Source organism: Podarcis melisellensis (genome assembly GCF_964234715.1).
Source record: "Podarcis melisellensis genome assembly, chromosome: 5".
Taxonomy (NCBI): Eukaryota; Metazoa; Chordata; class Lepidosauria; order Squamata; family Lacertidae; genus Podarcis; species Podarcis melisellensis.
Genome location: NC_138537.1, coordinates 86,464,177 through 86,481,946, shown reverse-complemented (window position 1 = coordinate 86,481,946; position 17,770 = coordinate 86,464,177). Strand labels below are relative to the sequence as shown.

The 17,770-nt window shown below is 45.3% G+C and overlaps 1 protein-coding gene and 1 long non-coding RNA gene across 11 annotated transcripts in view; one reads left to right on the top strand and one right to left on the bottom strand.

Annotated features, from left to right (window-relative positions):
* Positions 1–8,251, top strand: part of PAX2 (paired box 2) — a 143,450-nt gene extending 135,199 nt beyond the window's left edge. For 5 of the 10 annotated variants that reach the window (XM_081913730.1, XM_081913732.1, XM_081913728.1 and 2 more), the window contains 2 exons: positions 2,245–2,331; positions 8,037–8,251. In XM_081913730.1, coding sequence (XP_081769856.1) covers positions 2,245–2,331; positions 8,037–8,227 — 278 coding nt within the window. In that variant the 3' untranslated portion in view covers positions 8,228–8,251. Of the gene's footprint in view, positions 1–2,244; positions 2,332–7,315 lie in introns of all 10 variants that reach the window. The other 5 variants (XM_081913733.1, XM_081913727.1, XM_081913729.1 and 2 more) reach the window with 3 other exon arrangements.
* LOC309371201 lies at positions 8,090–11,402 on the bottom strand. Its single transcript, XR_014168904.1, has 3 exons — positions 10,245–11,402; positions 8,996–10,208; positions 8,090–8,215 (listed from the first exon to the last, which is right to left on the bottom strand). It is a non-coding gene; the product is annotated as an uncharacterized lncRNA (long non-coding RNA).
* Between the last annotated feature and the right edge of the window lie 6,368 nt (positions 11,403–17,770).

Genomic DNA, 17,770 nt, shown 5'->3' with positions numbered 1-17,770 from the left:
GGGAAGGAGATAGCTCAGTTCCTCTTGGTCACAGTTGAGCTCAAAAGCTCATTATCCTGCAGCACGTTTCCTTTCACTCCTCGTCAATAAACACCTTTCACACTCGCTGCTTCTCCCTCCCTGGATCCCCTTGACTGCTCTGGAGAGAGAGAAAGAGAGAGAGAGAGGCTCTTTCTCCTCTACTTAACCTGCACTTCAGATTCACTGTAAACAGTTTAGGGTGACAATACAGATGGGAGAAGGGGGAGCAGCTGAGACTTCTTTTTACAGACACAGATAGGGCTTTGTGAAGAAACTCCTCTCTGACTTGGACAGGTCCCTGCACATGCTTTCCTTACAGGAGTGGGGGAAGAAATTCTGCACAATTTCCATTCTTTTGCAAAGCCACCCAATTTGCGCTCCCTGAAACGATGCGTAAGCCGAAACACAAAATTTGCACATTCAGAATTTGCACTTCTACGAATTTTGTGATGCAATTATCCAACAGGAAAAAAATGCATCTTATAGAGCGAAAAATACGACACACCAGACCACAAGATGCACCTAGTTTTTGGAGGAGGAAAACAACAAAAAAAATATATTCTGAATCTCAGAGGCCAGAACAGCAAGAGGGATCGCTGCGCAGTGAAATCAGCAATCCCTCTTGCTGTTCTGGCTTCCTGCATTCGCTCCATAAGACGGTGCACACATTTCCCTTTACTTTTTAGGAGGGAAAAAGTCTTATAGAGCAAAAAATAAGGTATATTAGAATCAAAGAAATGTAGACTTAGACGGGACCCTGAGCGTCATGTAACCAACCCCCTAGAGGAAAGTGGGCAAAAAAATAATGCACGTATTAGTGAAAATAATACACAAAATGCATAACTTTAGGGGGAACTGTTTGCATAAATGTGCACTGTGAAAGGCTGGTTTTGAAACGACAACGACACTCCACAAACTAATTCAGAAATGTGGTGAACAGTACTTAAGACTGGGAAAATGAGAGAAATCAAAACTAATGAATTCATCCATCCCTAGGTGAGATTGAGCTTTCCTAGAAAATACAACATACCATATTTTTTGCTCTATAAGACTCACTTTTTCCCTACTAAAAAGTAAGGGGAAATGTGCTTTCACTGTGCAGCGATCCCTCTTGCAGTTCTGGCTTCTGAGATTCAGAATATTTTTTTTCTTGTTTTCCTCCTCCAAAAACTAGGTGTGTCTTGTGGTCTGGTGCGTCTTATAGAGCGAAAAATACAGTATTTTATATATTAAGAACACCTTGAGGTTGTATCTAACACTGTATGCGCAGCATTCCACTCACACAGAAGGACTGCCCCTTCTTCTTCTTCTTCTCTTTCCACACATCCCCAAAATCTGCTCCAGAGGGTTCTCCCAACTACTTGGAGCAGATTTTGAGGGTGTGCTGTGGCCGCAGGGGGAGAGGAAAGCAGGGAGACATCCCCTTGGGCAAGTGGAAGGGCGGCTTTGCACCCACTCCTTTGAAACCACCCCTTCCCGCCAGCTCACAATTTGCGTCCGTAGGTTAGGCAGACCAAATCCTCCGAAATAGCACGTCAGAAATAGAAGACGTTTAACGCCTGCATTGCATTAGTCCACACAGGCAAAGCCGAAATCATGGTACGAAATCCCAGTACGTTTCCGAGCACAATTCAAAGTGTTGGTGTTGACCTTTAAAGCTCTAAACGGCCTCAGTCCAGTATATCTGAAGGAGCATCTCCACCCCCATCGTTCTACCCGGACACTGAGGTCCAGCTCTGAGGGCCTTCTGGCGGTTCCCTCACTGCGAGAAGCCAAGTTACAGGGAACCAGGCAGAGGGCCTTCTCGGTAGTGGCGCCCTCCCTGTGGAACGCCCTCCCACCAGATGTCAAAGAGAACAACAACTACCAGACTTTTAGAAGACATCTGAAGGCAGCCCTGTTTAGGGAAGCTTTTAGTGTTTGATGTATTGCAGTATTTTAATGTTTTTTTGGAAGCCGCCCAAAGTGGCTGGGGAAGCCCAGCCAGATGGGCGGGGTATAAATAATAAATGATGATGATGATGATGATGATGATGATGATGATGATGATGAAAGTGGGGAGATGGAGAAAGCACAAGGAAACACGGGTAACAAGGAGAAAACTCACAAGTGTGGCTTCACGCTCCCCCTCTCCCCTGTTAGGCATTGTCACAATTTTGCTCCCTCACCTTCAGTGTGCAACATACTTAATGAATGACTCACCCTTCCTTTGCTCTTTTCTAGGGAGTGAATTCTCAGGAAATCCTTACAGCCACCCTCAGTACACAACCTACAACGAGGCCTGGAGGTTCAGCAACCCTGCGTTACTAAGTGAGTATCTCTCTTGCATTCCCTTCCATCTCTTGCTCTCTCCTTCTGTTTGTCTCCTTGTTTTCTTTTCCTTATTTGTTTCTATTTCACCAGGGGGCCGGGGCGGGCGGGGAGGGAGGGTACATTCCCACCTCCAAATGACTTCATCATTTAGCCCATCAGCTCAGTTCATTGTTCCTGGCAGTTAATAATTTGAGGATGACCTGATCATTTATACAAATGAGGTACCTTTAGTTATTTCCTCCACTCCACACCCCTGCCCACGTCTCTGTTTTGCAAGGCTATTTATTTATTTGAACAAGGTATACATTGCTTAACACCAGAGTTTCTAAGCAGCGAACAGTAAGGTTATAAAGAACACACCCTTGGCAACATCAATTAACAGAAAACCCTTTAAGACAATGGGCAGTGTTTGGTAGTATGGAAAAGAAATGGGACACAATGGCTTAAAAAGCTTTAATAACTTAGTAATAAGTTAAAGGTAAAGGGACCCCTGACCATTAGGTCCAGTCGTGGCCGACTCTGGGGTTGCGGCGCTCACCTCGCTTTACTGGCCGAGGGAGCCGGCGTACAGCTTCCGGGTCATGTGGCCAGCATGACTAAGCCGCTTCTGGCGAACCAGAGCAGCCCACGGAAATGTCATTTACCTTCCTGCCAGAGCGGTACCTATTTATCTACTTGCACTCTGATGTGCTCCCGAACTGCTAGGTTGGCAGGAGCAGGGACCGAGCAACAGGAGCTCACCCCATAGCGGGGATTTGAACTGCCAACCTTCTGATTGGCAAGCCCTAGGCTCTATGGACCACAGCGCCACCCGCATACCTCAACTTAGTAATAGTCATAGTTTATTCCAGGATCGTTAATATCTCACTATTACTAAGTTAGCAAAGCTTTTCAAAGCCTGAAAATGGCAGGTAGTGGTGTTCAGACAGCCACCTACCTCAGTTTTTACAGGACCAAACTGGCTAGAAACAGATTGTAGTCCCGTAGAGTGAACTGTTTCTGGTAAACTGTTTCTGTAGGGTTTTGTAGCATTTCAGAAACCTGCAAAACCTAACCAGAAAACAACAAAGATAACAACAGAAAAGAAATGTGTGCAGCACTCATGCAACTTTCAGTTTTCCTCAGTGGCGTAGCGTGGGTTGTCAGCACCCGGGGCAAGGCAAGTAATTTGCGCCCCCTAACCCGTGGATTTGCGCCCCCTAACCCTAACCCCCAGATGTTGCGCCCGGTGCGGCCGGCCCCCCCTGCATCCCCCACGCTACGCCACTGGTTTTCCTAACAGTTATGTCTCCAGCTGCCCCCACCCCCATTTTATGAAAGGCATGTGAAAAAAGAGGCTATGGAAACTCCTGTTGCAAAAGTTGGCCAATTTGACAGGACAGGATGTGGCCTTCTGGACCACCATTATAACATACCATCCAATATTTCTCCAATGAAAATAGGGACGTCCTATTCAAACAGCAACAGTAGTAGTAGTACATCACCCATCTAACTGGGTTTCCCCAGCCACCCTGGGCGGCTTCAAACATCTATAAAAACATAATAAAACATTAAACCTTTAAAAACTTCCCTATATAGGGCTGCCTCCATATGTCCAAGGTTGTACACTTACTTATTTCCTTGGCTCGGGGGGTTGCATAACTCCATACCCTCCAACATGTCTCCGATGAAAATAGGGGCATCCTAAGGGAAAATGGGACATTCTGAGGTCAAATCAGAAACTGGGACAACTTCTGTAAATCCGGGACCGTCCCTGGAAAATAGGGACACTTGGAGGGTCTGTTATAATAGAAGATAGGATAAGTAGCTCCAGACTCCAGCATTGCTGCAATTTACTTAAGTAGGTCAGGGTGATGGCTGCATGGGCCAGTCTAGCCCTCCCACAGACTGCTACTGGAAGGTTCAGGTGTCAGACCAGATGAGGATTACCGTATTTTTTGCTCTATAAGACTCACTTTTTCCCTCCTAAAAAGTAAGGGGAAATGTGTGTGTGCGTCTTATGGAGCGAATGCAGGCTGCGCAGCTATCCCAGAAGCCAGAACAGCAAGAGGGATTGCTGCTTTCGCTGTGCAGCGATCCCTCTTGCTGTTCTGGCTTCTGAGATTCAGAATATTTTTTTTTCTTGTTTTCCTCTTCCAAAAACTAGGTGCGTCTTATAGAGCGAAAAATACGGTAGTTAGCCCTAGACCCAAGATGACCTGCAACATTCCCTCTCAGTACATCATGCTCTCTGGGCACTTTAGAGAAGCATTCATGCACAGGCAAAATAAATATTATCGAGTCCCTCCTGTGTAAGCACAGAACCCCAGAGGGTTTTATCCCACCCACTTTCCCACGTGAGCTCCCCTGTTTACTCGCAGCAAATTCCAAAGCACCCCCATCGCTGCATGCCTGAGATGAGGGCCTCACAGCTATTTACAGAGCCATTTATCCTAATATGAAACAGATTTGAGACAAGAGTCTTTAATTCTCACGGGGCTCTTTTCATTAGCTTCCATCTCTTTTCTGCATCTGATTAGCCCCCTTGATCATGTAAACGCATCAGAAATTGAAGTGCGTTAAAAGCAGTTGTTTACTGACTGTGTGAAGAAACTCAAAGAGAAGGATATCTTCCACCTGCGAGGGTATTTCTCCAAAAAGCCACGGGGGTCTTACCTACAGTGGTGCCCCGCAAGACGAATGCCTCGCAAAACGAAAAACGCGCAAGACGAAAGTGTTTTTCGGTTTCGGTTTTTGCATCACTTCGCTAGACGAATTTCCCTCTTGCGAGTTTTTTTTCCTTTTTCTTAAAGCCGCCAAGCCGCTAAGCTGTTAATAGCCGCTAAGCCGCTAAGCCGTTAATAGCCCCTAATAGCCGCTAATAGCCATGCTTCGCAAGACGAAAAAACCGCTAGATGAAGAGACTCGCGGAACGGATTAATTTCGTCTTGCGAGGCACCACTGTTGTTGATTTGGCTGTTACTGAGCACACTTTCCTTTCTCTGGTCCTACATGCACCACCCTAAGAATCTGATCAGTTCCTCTGCACACATCGTAAGAACATAAGAACAGTCCTGCTGCATCAGAGCAAAGGCATATGTAGTCCAGCTTCCTAATGGGCAACATAAGATAGCAACATAAGCAACAAACTAATGACTGGGGAGGCCCAGCCAGATGGGCGGGGTATAAATAAGAAATTATTATTAATTATTATTATTATTATTATTATTATTATTATTATTATTATTATTGGCAACATAAGAACGCCCTCCCACCAGATGTCAAAAAGAACAACAACTACCAGACTTTTAGAAGACATCTGAAGGAAGCCCTGTTTAGGGAAGCTTTTAATATTTGATGTATTACAGTATTTTAATATATTTTTTTGGAAGCCGCCCAGAGTAGCTGGGGAAGCCCAGCCAGATGGGCGGGGTATAAATAAATTATTATTATTATTATTATTATTATTATTATTATTATTATTATGCAGAGGGACTAGAAACAATTCCATACTTTTGCTGGTTCAGGCCCTTCCTACACCTTCACCTCAAGTCCCCTAAAATTGACTGCTTAAGCAAGACGCTGCACTCCACTTCTCAGTACTTGTAACACAAAACTGGCAGGTGCAGACATGTCCTATACATAGAAGCATAGAATTCTAGAGTTGGGTGGGACCCCAAGGGTCATCTAGTCCAACCCCCTGCAATCTTCCGCTCACACCCATCCCTGAGTGGGCTTGAACTACCAGCCTGGCTAACAGCCAGACACACTGATCCATTGCACCACATGCTTCAGGTTTGTGCTCTTCTGGTTTTGTTGTTGCAAAAAATTGGCCTTGCCCTTAGCAGCAGCCAACAGCCCTTTTGTAAAATATGTCACACTTTTTTACAAACCCCCCTTTTCCCATCAGTTTAATCGCTATCTGCTTTGCCGCTTTGTTTTAAAGGCCCACCCCTTTTCCTCCCCTGGTTTTCAACACCCCTGAATATTTAGCAGGGCTGAATATTTAACACGATACAAAGAAGGCTATGTACCCATTTCTTTAATTTAAAAAACCAGATCAGTACTTCCCCTCCCTGGAGTGGACCAGGCAATTTGGGAAGCTTGAAGCTCAGTAAGCTCACAAAGCGAGTAAAGTTTTCAGCACCATAACATTCCTTACAAAACATTCTGAATTGTAATTGTGGTGGATCAGCAGAGAGGGTTCCAGATCTGACATTTGGTATCCATGAGGTGCTTTAGGGGAATTATTCCTATGAATGCAGGCATGTGGCAATTGCTACACGAGGAATCTAGGCAGGGGTGCCAACTTGAATAAATATTGTGGGGCCCAATATTTTGCCCCACCTAATCAATCACAAGACACATACCATTTGAATGGCAATGTCTATCAACTTGGACCGACCCCCTCAAATGTTTTGCCGGGAGGCCAAAGGGACCTTTGGCCTCTAGGAGTTGGCTCCTATGAATCTAGGTTATCCTCCTGAACATCATCTAACTGGAATCCAGAAAGCAGCTGCTGCACCAGAACTCTTTCTGTGTGACTAGCACTATGTACCGTATTTTTTGCTCTATAAGACTCACTTTTTCCCTCCTAAAAAGTAAGGGGAAATGTGTGTGCGGCTTATGGAGCAAATGCAGGCTGCGCAGCTATCCCAGAAGCCGGAACAGCAAGAGGGATCGCTGCTTTCACTGCGCAGCGATCCCTCTTGCTGTTCTGGCTTCTGAGATTCAGAATATTTTTTTTTTCTTGTTTTCCTCCTCCAAAAACTAGGTGCGTCTTGTGTTCTGGTGCGTCTTATAGAGCGAAAAATACGGTAATTTAGCAAATGCAGGTTCCCTGTTCTTTATATTGGCCACTAATGAGTCCCCATCCTCGGGTTTCTGTCTCTAGTTCCTTTTAATATGCCTCTCTCTCTCTCTTTCTCTTCCTTTCTTTTCTTATTTTATTTTACTGTATGTCCTTTCAATCAGTCCATTCTTCTCCTGTGTTAACTTTCAGGTTCCCCTTATTATTATAGTGCCACATCCCGGGGCTCCGCACCTCCCACTGCTGCCGCTGCCTATGACCGCCACTAGTTACCATGGAAACCACATGAAACTGCAGGGTGACAGCCTAGGCCTCCATATTGTACCTGTCTGATGAACATTCTGCGCCACTCGGAAGGATGAAGAAAACTTTCTCCGTCTCCCTCGCCTGCCCCTTCTGCCCCCTCCGCCCTCTTTCAGACTGCAGAAACGTACTGGAATACCGCACATTTTTGAGAACTTCATGCCCCTTGTAACCCAGCCAAGCTACTTCACTGGATTGATGGCAAAAGCAGGCCTGCGGCCAGCGCTCCTGCTCCTGTCGCTATTGCCACTGCAGTACTTCAGACCACCCCACACAAATTGTTCCTCGGCTCTCTAGCCTTCCATACGAGGCTCCCCAAACCTCTTAAGCCTGAGGGGAATCTGAGCAATATATAGCCTGCACTGTCGTCTTTTGGGAGTGGTATGGACAGAAAGGTAACAAAGGAGAGAATGCTGCGCACAACTCATTGTTCTCCCCCAAGAGATCGTCCGTGAAAAACATCTCCGCGTGATAAGCGACGGTTCCCGGAAGCCAGAGGGGACCAACTCTGGCTCGGTCTAGCAAAGGGGGGAAAGACCTGTGTCATCCTCTCTGTGTGTCCGACAAGGGTTGTTTTGTGTGACCCGTTTCCCTCCCATTTCCTCCATAGGTTGGTTGAATAAGGCCTTGGTTTCCTTACCGTTCCATCCGAAGAACGACTGCGTCCGACGTCATAACCTTACGGGCTGGAGTTGGGACGGCAAGTCTCTCACACACATGCACACACACACCTACAGTCAAGTCAGGCAGGAGAATGGAGTGATGTCAACCCGCTGGCAAAATCAAGAACTATATAAATAGATATATAAATATAACTGTTTTTAATGCTTTGTCCTGAAGGTCTGTAAAAAAAAAAAAAAAAAGGAGGGGAGGGAAATGAACAAATCTCCCCCGTTTTCTAAAAATCAAAAAGTCCTGGCAAAAACAAGCTGAAATAGCTCCCCAGCCTGAACGGCAGACATGAAGAATAATTCTCCCTTTTCATTCCTAGGTTTCATTCTTTTCCTGTTACGCGCCGGAGTTGTTACATGCATGGCGGCGAGGAGTGCAAGTGTATTCTGTGGGGGAACTTGTTCACCTAATACACAACTCCAGCAAGATTTATGAAGGGAAAAGCTTAAATCCCCCAGCGACTGGTGTGCCACATTTCATTAATCACTGCTGAAGGGGTAGAAACATTTTCGGGCATGTGACACTGGACAAAAACAATTCCAGACTAACTGGGAATGTTTTCTGGTTCTCTGTCCTTCCATTTCTGCTATACCAATATGGACTAGAGGTCTGGGGTAAGGGGGGGGGTGTTTCTACTCTCCATGGAGCTGTAGTACTCTGAAATAGTGGCATATAGCAAAAAGCAGGTGTTTTATCCTTGAACCTCAAGCTTGTTTTAACTGAGTCTTACATTAGTCAGCACAGCTACTTCCCTGTTCCTGGGGGCTGTTCATTTCCTTGTTTCTGCATGCCTAAAAAACTGAGCAGAATTTGGAATTCTAAGAAGTTCACTCTTTTTTTAATTTTAAGGCTAATTTCCTGTCTTTGTTGGACCCATAGATGAAAACACGCAGTTACCGTTCTTATAAAAGGTTGCTGCAGCAGAAAGGTGGGATCCTGCATCACTCTCCTTCCTCTTATCTTGGTATCCGCTTTAAGTTCCGTAAGCAGCGCTCGTCTCCTCTTGCGACCACACCATGAAATATCCTATGGTTAAAAAAAAACCAAATTATGCAAACTCTCAAAATGCCAGGATCAAAAATAAACATGCAGATTGGCGCCATTTCATGCAGAAAGGCACATCTGCATTAACTGATGGTTTACAGACATTGTTTTTGCATGTGGATTTTGCAGCAGGGTTGGCTGTGAAGGGTGACATTTAAGCAGAAGATGGCAGAACAAAATTTGCTCACATTTTATATTTCATAAATCTGGTATGTGGTGAGCAGTTATCAACAGGGGAAAAGGGAAAGCATTCATGGGGCGAACACAACATCCTCCTCCAGTTTACATCTCCAGAAGGCAGAGTGCGGACCAAATTTCAAACTAGTGTAAAGCAGAAGGTTTTTAGCCCGGTTTTCTTTTTCTAAATTGCCATATCCGAGGGGAAATAAGAGATCTCTGTATTTGGGGCAATACTTTTGCTTTATAAACCCCTTCTATAGGGATCAACAAAGCATGTTGATCGCCAGGAATTCCAATGGCGCCTTTCCATTTTTCTCTGTAACCTGCTTGCCCCAGGTGAATTGACCAACTCTCTTTTAATTCACCTATATTTGTCTGAGACGATTCAAACAATTGTTTGCTTGTCACAGACACTCACAAGAACAAGCTTTTATGTTCCAAGCCTACGGAAGTTACCTATATCTACATCTGTGCTATATACTGTATGCCATTAACACCCCCAAATTATAAGGTTGTAGCAGGAAATCATTCTGTAAATATACCTGCTTTTTTATCTCTTCTAGTGCACACAAAGAAATATTGGGCAAACAGAAACTGTTTCAGTGCTTCCTCAAACCTCATCCCAAATTCAGCTTTATCCAGCTAGGGTCCCTACATCGCTCAACAATTTAAACACACACACATACACACCAGTTGCTCATGCCTGTATTTATGACTCTGTTTGGGGAATGGCACATGTACTATTGCCCATTTGACTAGTGTTAAATGTACCCCAGAATGTCTGGGAAGGAAAATAGCTAACTGGGTCAACTGAAAACTTGTTAGGTCATTGAAGCCCCAACTTTGGCTATCCCAGAAAAGAGAGAGAGTAAGAACACTGACACATCTCACCTACTTAAAATTATCTGGTTCAGGAAAACACAAATAAAGGAAGATGCAACTGAGAATAGTCATGGTCTTTTACTTACACTGGTAGAAAAGAAGGGGAATATGTGTCTGTCCATAAGCACTGGCTTGATTTGGGGCCCGCTGACATAGATAACGTTACATTGGATTTTGATTTGGCCTGGCATGATCATAAAGAGAGTAAGCAATTCTATTTGGAACATCCTATGCAAAGGACTACTAGGCTGAGCCTTAGTCTTTCCACCTTGTCTTCTGAAGAGCCACCTGCAAATGTGTATTACATTTGCCAAAGAATTTCTTGTGTTGGCCCCTGCTGTTACAGTTGGTGGGTTGCATTGTAAAGCAGTATTATAGTTAAGTTTAGTAACCGACAAGGGGGGATTTACGTGATGATATTCTACGGAAGACAACCATCAATATTCATAGAGATTCAACTGGACTGGACTATGCGGGACATGCAAAAATTATTTAATATTTTGTTATTTGCGGGGGGAAATTTGCTGCTTTGTAGGAAGATGATGTTTGTAATGTGGAGGCAAATCCTCTTGTATATAAGCCCATTCTCCATCTTCATCATGCTAGTGATTGAAACAGGCTCACCTCATCGTGTAGATAAAAGAACGCACCGTCTGTACTGTTCGAATCGCATTGTGCTCACTGAAAACAAAGTTCTGTGTTCAATAAAGCACAGCACAAACTCGGACTCTGTGGGAACAAACAAGCCCGACAAGGCCTTTTCCCTGGCAACCTCCAGCAGCCCCCCCACCCCACCCCCAAAAAGGGGTTGACTTTACCACTACTCTCTTTTTTTAATAAAATAAAAAACCTAAACAAAAAAATTGAAAAGGCAGGGAAAGAAAAACACACAAAAAAATTGAATGGGGGAAAATAATCTCTATGCAAAAGAAAAAAAAATGAAAAAAAATGTTAGCATCTTTTGCATTTCTGCCCATGTGTCCTGTTTCCTCTACTTTTGCTGCCATGAAATATTTCTCCATTGCTCTCCCTATGGTTTTGCTCCCCTTCCACAGAGGGCTGTCTGATGGCCAATGCAAATAGGTGAATTGAAGACTTTGGAGGGGGTTTCCCCCCCCCTTGGGACCTTATTTGGGCATGCTGTGCCACTTTGTGCTTTCTGTTTCCCCAGCTGTACAATAGGAATAAAAAGAAAACACCCTAACCTGGCGGGGTGTTGTGATTCTTTGCTTGCTAGTATTGCCTGAGTATTTGGACACACCTTTGGGGGATGTTTCGGGTTGGCAACCAATATTACCCTCAGTTATCTCCCTCTCGTCCATCTTGTCATGTTGTTCTTTCATTTAACTGGCCTCTTCAGCTGCATCTCCTCCCTAATTTCATCCCGGGTAGAAAAAGGAACAACTTTGACCGTATCTACTTTTCTGTGTTGGGGGAAAGGATCCCACCACCTCTTGCCACTGACATAGTCCACAGGGAATATGAACCACAGCCTTCTTTACGACAGCCAGGAATGGCTCAGCCGCAAAAAGGGGAAAGTGGGAGGGCGGGGGGAGTATATAGAATGGTAGGGATGGGAGGAGATAGACCATTTCTGTTGCAACAGACACCTTGGGTGATCTGTAAGTGTTCTTTAAAAGAATAGTGTCTTCAGTGGTGATGAGCCCTCGTGGAGAGACAGGGCTGTTGCATGTTTTCTCGCCCATGGATAGCGACAATTAAAATACAGAGGAAAAGATTCTGAACTAATCACAGACCAATGTGAAGCTATTAAACTGTCAAAAAACAAAAAAAACAAAACAAATGACACTCTTATCTCCTCTTGAGTCTTCCTTTAAAGAAAATCTGAAGTATTTTCTCGCACTGAACTGTCTAAAATCATTCATAACCTTTGCGGTAAGAGCACTTACACGTGGTGGCTTGGTTTATTTTGGGGATAAGGTAAAGGGACCCCTGACCATTAGGTCCAGTCGCGGACGACTCTGGGGTTGTGGCGCTTATCTTACTTTATTGGCCAAGGGAGCCGGCGTACAGCTTCCGGGTCATGTGGCCAGCATGACTAAGCTGCTTCTGGCAAACCAGAAGAGCACATGGAAACGCCATTTACCTTCCTGTCGGAGTGGTACCTATTTATCTACTTGCACTTGACATGCTTACAAACTGCTAGGTTGGCAGGAGCAGGGACCGAGCAACGGGAGCTCACCCCATCGCGGGGATTTGAACCGCCAACCTTCTGATCGGCAAGCCCTAGGCTCTGTGGTTTAGACCACAGCGCCAGAAAGACAAATGTAAGTTACATAGCAACTTGGAACCAGTACTATATTTCTAGAAAAAGAGGTGCCATGGACCCTCCATTGTTATCTCAGAATGTCAATGGTGCCCACCTGAAAGGTGCCAGAGCTCTGGTGAGCTCCTGCTGGGGGAAAAGGCCTGCTTGGAACTAACCTAATTTGGATCCTACCCACACAAGTTTCTGCCCATTTTGTTTCCACACATGGACTGATGAAACTAAGAAAGGAGGAGCCACGACTGCTAGGACCTTCTGTCCTTGTCACCCTCCAAGCTGTTGCATCTCAACCTGGCCATTCTTCATTTCTTTGTTTTTATTTCTTATCTGCCAAAAACCAACCAATTTCTTTTTTATGTCAGCCTGTGACACAGAGACCCATAGCTTGCTTATCTCTCTTTGTTCACTTCCTCCCAACCCTGCCTTTTATTTTTAAATTGAGTCACCTCTGAGATACCCAAGATAAGGGATATCCCCAACCTGGTGTCCTCTGTATGTTTTGGACTCTACAATAACCACAAGGACCAGCCAGCACTTGGTCAGGGTAGGCTGACTTGATCCCTACCTAAACTGTAAACTGGCACAAGAAAATACAAGGGTGGTAGTCAACGCTAGTCCTTTCTGAGCAGTGCTATTTTTCCAGAAAAGGAGGTGCCAGAACTCACCATGAACGCCTCTCTTGTTCTCTTATAATGGCAATGGTGCCTACCTGAGAGGTGCCGGAACTGAGTTCCAGCTGGGGGGAAAGCCCTTACTCTGAGTAGACCTACTGAAGTTAATGGACATGACTAGCTTGGGTTCATTAATTTTAAAGGGCCTATTCTGAGTTGAAAACAAACCATAGTTTTAACCACAAATTTAAGTGGGTGGGCAGCCCAACTCTAGAAGGTCTAAGCGGTAATACATACCGTATTTTTCGCTCTATAAGACGCACCAGACCACAAGACGCACCTAGTTTTTGGAGGAGGAAAACAAGAAAAAAAATATTCTGAATCTCAGAAGCCAGAACAGCAAGAGGGATCGCTGCACAGTGAAAGCAGTGATCCCTCTTGCTGTTCTGGCTTCTGGGATAGCTGTGCAGCCTGCATTCGCTCCATAAGACGCACACACATTTCCCCTTACTTTTTAGGAGGGAAAAAGTGAGTCTTATAGAGCAAAAAAATACGGTATATTTATGACAGTGCTATTGGTGCTATTTTAGATGCTTCATGAAAGTTTCAAAGGCGAGAGGACTAGAATATTGGTGGACCAAAGGTAGGGCTGGGAAGGAAAGGAGGGAGTCTAAAGTTTGTATAGTTACTTAACTCCTTGGCTCGGGGTCCGCACAACTACACACCCTCCAACAGTTATCTGGTGAAAATAGGGACATCCTAAGAAAAAGTGGGACATTCCAGGATCAAATCAGAAACCAGGATGGCTTCTGTAAATCCGGGACTGTCCCTGGAAAATAGGGAGACTCGGAGGGTCCGTAGCTCTGTCGTGCAAATGCAACAAAAAGGCCTTTGTTGCCACTATTCCTGCCACAGTACAGACCTGGAAATGAGCTCCATGCTGTGTTTAGGAATATTAAGCCTAGAGTTTCTGCCCCTTGCTTTGCACTCATCTTGGCTCAACACCCTAGCCATCATTAACCAGGAAGCAAGCCTCTGAAAGGTAGTGGGAAAGTTTGTATATAGAGGCAACCTTGCTAATCAGTATCTCATTCTAGAGATCACCTAGGCTGGGGGGGGCAACCAGTGTGGTGCTCTGCAAAGGTTGTTGGTGTGCCATTGCTAACAGCCTTTGCCACCATGGCCAGGGGGCAAGGGATGGGCATTGTAGCTCAACAACATCTAGGGCAGTGTTTCTAGCTAGGGATGATGGGAGGTGTAGACCAAAAACATCTGGGGACCCAAGGTTGAGAAAGGCTGATCTAGAGGGTCCACATTGGCTTCCCCTCTCCAAAGCCACCAGCAAAGCAAAGGATAAAGGTAAAGGGACCCCTGACCATTAGGTCTAGTCGTGACTGACTCTGGGGTTGTGGCGCTCATTTCGCTTTACTGGCCGAGGGAGCCGGCGCACAGCTTCCGGGTCATGTGGCCAGCATGACTAAGCCTCTTCTGGTGAATCAGAGCAGCGCATGGAAACGCCGTTTACCTTCCCGCTGGAGCGGTACCTATTTATCTACTAGCACTTTTATGTGCTTTCGATCTGCTAGGTGGGCAGGAGCTGGGACCAAGCAAATGGGAGCTCACCCCGTTGCAGGGGTTTGAACCGCCGACCTTATGATCGGCAAGTCCTAGGCTCTGTGGTTTAACCCACAGAGCCACCCATGTCCAATGGCCAAATCTTGAAAACTGCTGGGTCTAGGATTCTTCATGATCACATTAGCCTCCCAGCCCCCATGGAGGCTATAAGCTACAATGGGTCATATTTGTAAAGAACCAGTCTGATATAGGGACACCCAGATGTAAATCCCTGGCAGGGGAGAAAATTAGGCTTTACTTCACCCGGGTCAAAGACTCAGTTTCATGCACACACCTTACATACTTTTGCATACACACAGGCAGGGAGCTTCAATGGTGCCTCTCTGGAGGCAAAAAAATCCTGGCTAGCCCCTCTGTATCTATGGCCCTGATCCCTTGGTAGCCATTAAACTCACCTGGTGAATGACTGTCTAATGCAATTAGAGTGTAGTGAGGAAACACAAAGGGAAGAGAGCATGCTACCCTGCATTCATTTCAGAAACTGTGGTGCAAAAAATGTAATTAAGAAATTTAGATGGTAATGGCACTCCACCATAGGTATCAAAGATGTTCCCACCACATCGAAAGCTCTCCATATGAAGTACTGGATACAGATAAAATTAATTTTTGTATTCCTTCCCTCACAAACTAACAGCATGATGTTGCACCCATTATTTTAAAGTAGTATGAATTGCAGTTGTTGAGAATCCAATTGTTCCACTGAACAGTAGATTGGAAACAAGATTCTGCATTCATTAAAATTCAATCTTGACGAGAGCCTGATCTTAACCTTTAACGCTTAGAGGGGGAAAGTGTTCACACAAGCAGTAAATATTGAAACTAGAGCTGTCAAGGGCTTTGTTTTGTTTTTTGTTGATTAACCACCTCACTTTACCTTACTAATGAATTCATGAACCAAGGAAAATAAATATATATAAGTACTGAAGTCCAACCTTCCTTATTAACCAATTTAGTTAAAGCACCGCTTTCGCTTCACTATACGATATCAACAAATCCTTTCTTATTTGGGAAATTAAATGGTTTAAAATGCACTGAGCATGAAAAGACACCAGGAATCTACTTTGCAAAAGTTGGCATAACCCCTATTTGCTGAATCACAAGATAAGTTCCAGATGAATTTTGCCAGTAATTACATGGGTGCATTGATTAAAGCATTCAGCTCTAATTTCCATTCTCCTTTATGGGGATTTCCATCCCTTCTCTGATTAACTAAAACTGTGGCAACACTGTTAAATATTGGCTTCCATCAGCCACCTTTTGGCATAAGTTGTTAGCCTGATGTTCCAAACCGGCTGGGGAGAAAGTCCTGAATTCTCTAGGTTGTCTTGTGTACTTACAGGGCATTTTCAGGGCCACCTGTCAGTGGTCTAGAGCAGTGTTCCCCAACCTTGGGCCTCCAGCTGTTTTTGGACTACAACTCCCATCATCCCTCGCTAGCAAGACCAGTGGTCAAGGATGATGGGAATTGTAGTCCAAAAACAGCTGGAGGTCCAAGGTTGGGGAACACTGGTCTAGACCAGTGTTTCCCAACCTTGTGCCTCCAGCTGTTTTTGAACTACAACTCCCATCATCCCTGACCAGCAAGACCAGTGGCAAGGGATGATGGGAATTGTAGTCCAAAAACAGCTGGAGGCACAAGGTTGGGAAACACTGGTCTAGACGATGTGTATCCCCAGCCTAACAGTAAAATCTCACACAGAGGCATGGCTACAAAAGGCCATGTCCTCTCACTGCATCATAGCTGCCAACTTACAGATTTGAAAATAAGGGACCAGCAGCCTCAAAAATAAGGGATCAGCAGCCAAAATAAGGGATTTTAATCAACCAGCAGCCAAACGAAGCCTCAAGTGGTGGTTCCCATAGCACAGCAACCCGGCAAAGGGGATGCAGCAAGGAAAACCACCATCACCTCTCTGCTGGGAAGTGCTGAGCAAAGGCGAGTCCCCAGGCAATGCAGCCGATTTGCATGCACAAGGCATGCAAGCTCCACCCCCCCAGTCGTTCTTAGACTCCTTATTGGGTGAGCAATGCAGCCAAGCAACACAGTTAGAGCCTCCATCCTCCCTGGCCGGCAGGGAGGGAGGGAGAGGAGCTGCTTCCTTTGAAACCTGGGAAATTTAAGGGACATCATCAATAAGGGACAGCAGCGGGACATGGCGCTGGGATAAGGGACTGTCCCACCAAGTAAGGGACGCTTGACAGCTATGCACTGCATGCTTCCTGAGTGTCACGTGGCAGGACATAAATACAGCAAATAAAAAGTAGCCGCATATCCTAAGGCCTTCCTTGAATTGATGCCGGATGAGGATGAATGCCCATCACTCAAGATTGCAAGTCGGTAAGGCATCAGGACAGAAACAGAACTACAGACCCTCCAACATTTCTCCAATGAAAATAGGAATGTCCTATTCCATAACAACAATCATCATCATCATTTTACTATTTATACCCTGCCCATCTGACTGGGTTGCCCCAGCCACTCTGGACAGTTTCCAACATATATAAATACAGTGGTACCTCAGGTTAAGTACTTAATTCGTTCCGGAGGTCTGTACTTAACCTGAAGCACCACTTTAGCTAATGGGGCCTGCTGCTGCTGCCGCACCACCGGAGCCCAATTTATGTTCTCATCCTGAAGCATAGCTGTCAAGTGTCCCTTATTTGAAGGGACAGTCCCTTATTCCAGCGCCATGTCCCACTGCTGTCCCTTATTGATGGATGTCCCTTAAATGTCCCTTAAATGATGTCCCTTAAATTTCAAAGGAAGCAGCTCCTCTCCCTCCCTCTCTGCCAGCCAGGGAGGAGGGAGGCTCCAACTGTGTTGCTTCGTTGTGTTGCTCACCTAATAAGAAGTCTAAGAACGACTGGGGGTGGAGCTTGCATGCCTTGTGTGTGGCTAGTTAATGCAAGCTGAGGGGGTGTTTGAATGCTAGACGCCATTTTGTTGCACGTGCTGCTGCAAACTTTGCAGTGCAAAGCCAGGCCGGGGAGCCATCTTAAGTTGAGACTGCATAGGCCATGTAGTGCATGTGT